The following is a 3,067-nucleotide window of genomic DNA, read 5'->3' as shown; positions in this document are numbered from 1 at the left end:
CCCCCATCTCTCCCTCCCCCCCATCTCTCCCTCCTCTCTCCCTCCCCCCCATCTCTCTCTCCCTCCCCCCCATCTCTCCCTCCCCATCTCTCCCTCCCCCCATCTTCCCTCTCTCCCCGCCATCTCCCCCCATCTCTCTCTCCCCACATCTCTCCCTCCCCCCATCTCTCCCTCCCCCCATCTCTCCCTCCCCCCATCTCTCCCTCACCCCCCCATCTCTCCCTCCCCCCATCTCTCCCTCCCCCCCATCTCTCTCTCCCTCCCCCCATCTCTCCCTCTCTCCCGCCCATCTCCCCCCATCTCTCCCTCCCCCCATCTCTCCCTCCCCCATCTCTCCCTCCCCAGGAGTTCCTAGACAGTACAGAGGAGAGGTGTGGAAGTTCCTATCAGAGCAGTTTGTATTGAGGCAACCGGTTCCTGTCAGATCTCCATCTGACAACAGGCCTTATAAAGAACTGCTGAAACAACTGACCTCCCAACAGCACGCCATCCTCATAGACCTGGTGAGACCCTACACCATACACACTATACACTACACACCCTACAGCACGCCATCCTCATAGACCTGGGTGAGACCCTACACCCTACACACTACACACTACACACTACACACTACAGCACGCCATCCTCATAGACCTGGTTGAGACCCTACACCCTACACACTACAGCACGCCATCCTCATAGACCTGGGTGAGACCCTACACCCTACACACTACACACTACACCCTACAGCACGCCATCCTCATAGACCTGGGTGAGACCCTACACCCTACACACTACACACTACAGCACGCCATCCTCATAGACCTGGGTGAGACCCTACACCCTACACCCTACAGCACACCATCCTCATAGACCTGGGTGAGACCCTATACCCTACACCCTACAGCACACCATCCTCATAGACCTGGGTGAGACCCTACACACTACACCCTACACCCTACACACTATACACTACACCCTACACACTATACACTATACACTACACACTACAGCACGCCATCCTCATAGACCTGGGTGAGACCCTACACCCTACAGCACGCCATCCTCATAGACCTGGGTGAGACCCCTACACCCTACACCCTACAGCACGCCATCCTCATAGACCTGGGTGAGACCCCTATACTACACACTATACACTATACACCCTACAGCACACCATCCTCATAGACCTGGGTGAGACCCTATACTATACACTACACCCTACAGCACACCATCCTCATAGACCTGGGTGAGACCCTACACCCTACAGCACACCATCCTCATAGACCTGGGTGAGACCCTACACACTATACACTACACCCTACAGCACACCATCCTCATAGACCTGGAGAGACCCTACACCCTACACCCTACAGCACACCATCCTCATAGACCTGGGTGAGACCCTACATCCTACACCCTACAGCACGCCATCCTCATAGACCTGGGTGAGACCCTACACCCTACAGCACACCATCCTCATAGACCTGGGTGAGACCCTATACTATACACTACACCCTACACCCTACAGCACACCATCCTCATAGACCTGGGTGAGACCCTACACCCTACACCCTACAGCACACCATCCTCATAGACCTGGGTGAGACCCTACACCCTACAGCACGCCATCCTCATAGACCTGGGTGAGACCCTACACCATACAGCACACCATCCTCATAGACCTGGGTGAGACCCTACACCCTACACACTATACACTACACCCTACACACTACACCCTACACACTATACACTACACACTACACCCTACAGCACGCCATCCTCATAGACCTGGGTAAGACCCTATACTATACACTACACCCTACAGCACGCCATCCTCATAGACCTGGGTGAGACCTTACACACTACACCCTATACACTATACACTACACCCTACACACTATACACTATACACTACACCCTACAGCACGCCATCCTCATAGACCTGGGTAAGACCCTACACCCTACACCCTACAGCACGCCATCCTCATAGACCTGGGTGAGACCCTACACCCTACACACTATACACCCTACAGCACGCCATCCTCATAGACCTGGGTGAGACCCTACACCCTACACCCTACAGCACACCATCCTCATAGACCTGGGTGAGACCCTACACCCTACACACTATACACTATACACCCTACAGCACGCCATCCTCATAGACCTGGGTGAGACCCTACACCCTACAGCACACCATCCTCATAGACCTGGGTGAGACCCTACACACTATACACTACACCCTACACCCTACAGCACACCATCCTCATAGACCTGGGTGAGACCCTACACACTATACACTACACCCTACACCCTACAGCACACCATCCTCATAGACCTGGGTGAGACCCTACACCCTACACCCTACAGCACACCATCCTCATAGACCTGGGTGAGATCCTACACCCTACACCCTACAGCACACCATCCTCATAGACCTGGGTGAGACCCTACACCCTACACCCTACAGCACACCATCCTCATAGACCTGGGTGAGACCCTACACCCTACAGCACACCATCCTCATAGACCTGGGTGAGACCCTACACCCTACAGCACGCCATCCTCATAGACCTGGGTGAGACCCTACACCCTACACCCTACAGCACACCATCCTCATAGACCTGGGTGAGACCCTACACCCTACAGCACGCCATCCTCATAGACCTGGGTGAGACCCTACACACTACACCCTACACACTATACACTACACCCTACACACTATACACTACACACTACACCCTACAGCACGCCATCCTCATAGACCTGGGTAAGACCCTACACCCTACACCCTACAGCACGCCATCCTCATAGACCTGGGTGAGACCCTACAGCACGCCATCCTCATAGATCTGGGTGAGACCCTATACTACACACTATACACTATACACCCTACAGCACGCCATCCTCATAGACCTGGGTGAGACCCTACACCCTACACACTATACACCCTACAGCACGCCATCCTCATAGACCTGGGTGAGACCCTACACCCTACACACTATACACCCTACAGCACGCCATCCTCATAGACCTGGGTGAGACCCTACACCCTACAGCACACCATCCTCATAGACCTGGG

General features: G+C 54.5%; 1 protein-coding gene across 1 annotated transcript in view; it reads left to right on the top strand.

The window, feature by feature from the left end:
- LOC116360086 (TBC1 domain family member 1) overlaps positions 1 to 3,067 on the top strand; it is a 98,907-nt gene that overhangs the window by 73,128 nt on the left and 22,712 nt on the right. Inside the window, 1 exon segment of the mRNA XM_074933808.1 lies at positions 338 to 502. Within this exon segment, the coding sequence (XP_074789909.1) occupies positions 338 to 502 (165 nt within the window).

This window comes from Oncorhynchus kisutch, unplaced genomic scaffold (genome assembly GCF_002021735.2).
Source record: "Oncorhynchus kisutch isolate 150728-3 unplaced genomic scaffold, Okis_V2 Okis07a-Okis12b_hom, whole genome shotgun sequence".
Classification (NCBI taxonomy): domain Eukaryota; kingdom Metazoa; phylum Chordata; class Actinopteri; order Salmoniformes; family Salmonidae; genus Oncorhynchus; species Oncorhynchus kisutch.
Note: the sequence above shows the minus strand (reverse complement) of the source record. Positions and strands in the feature narration are given on the sequence as shown.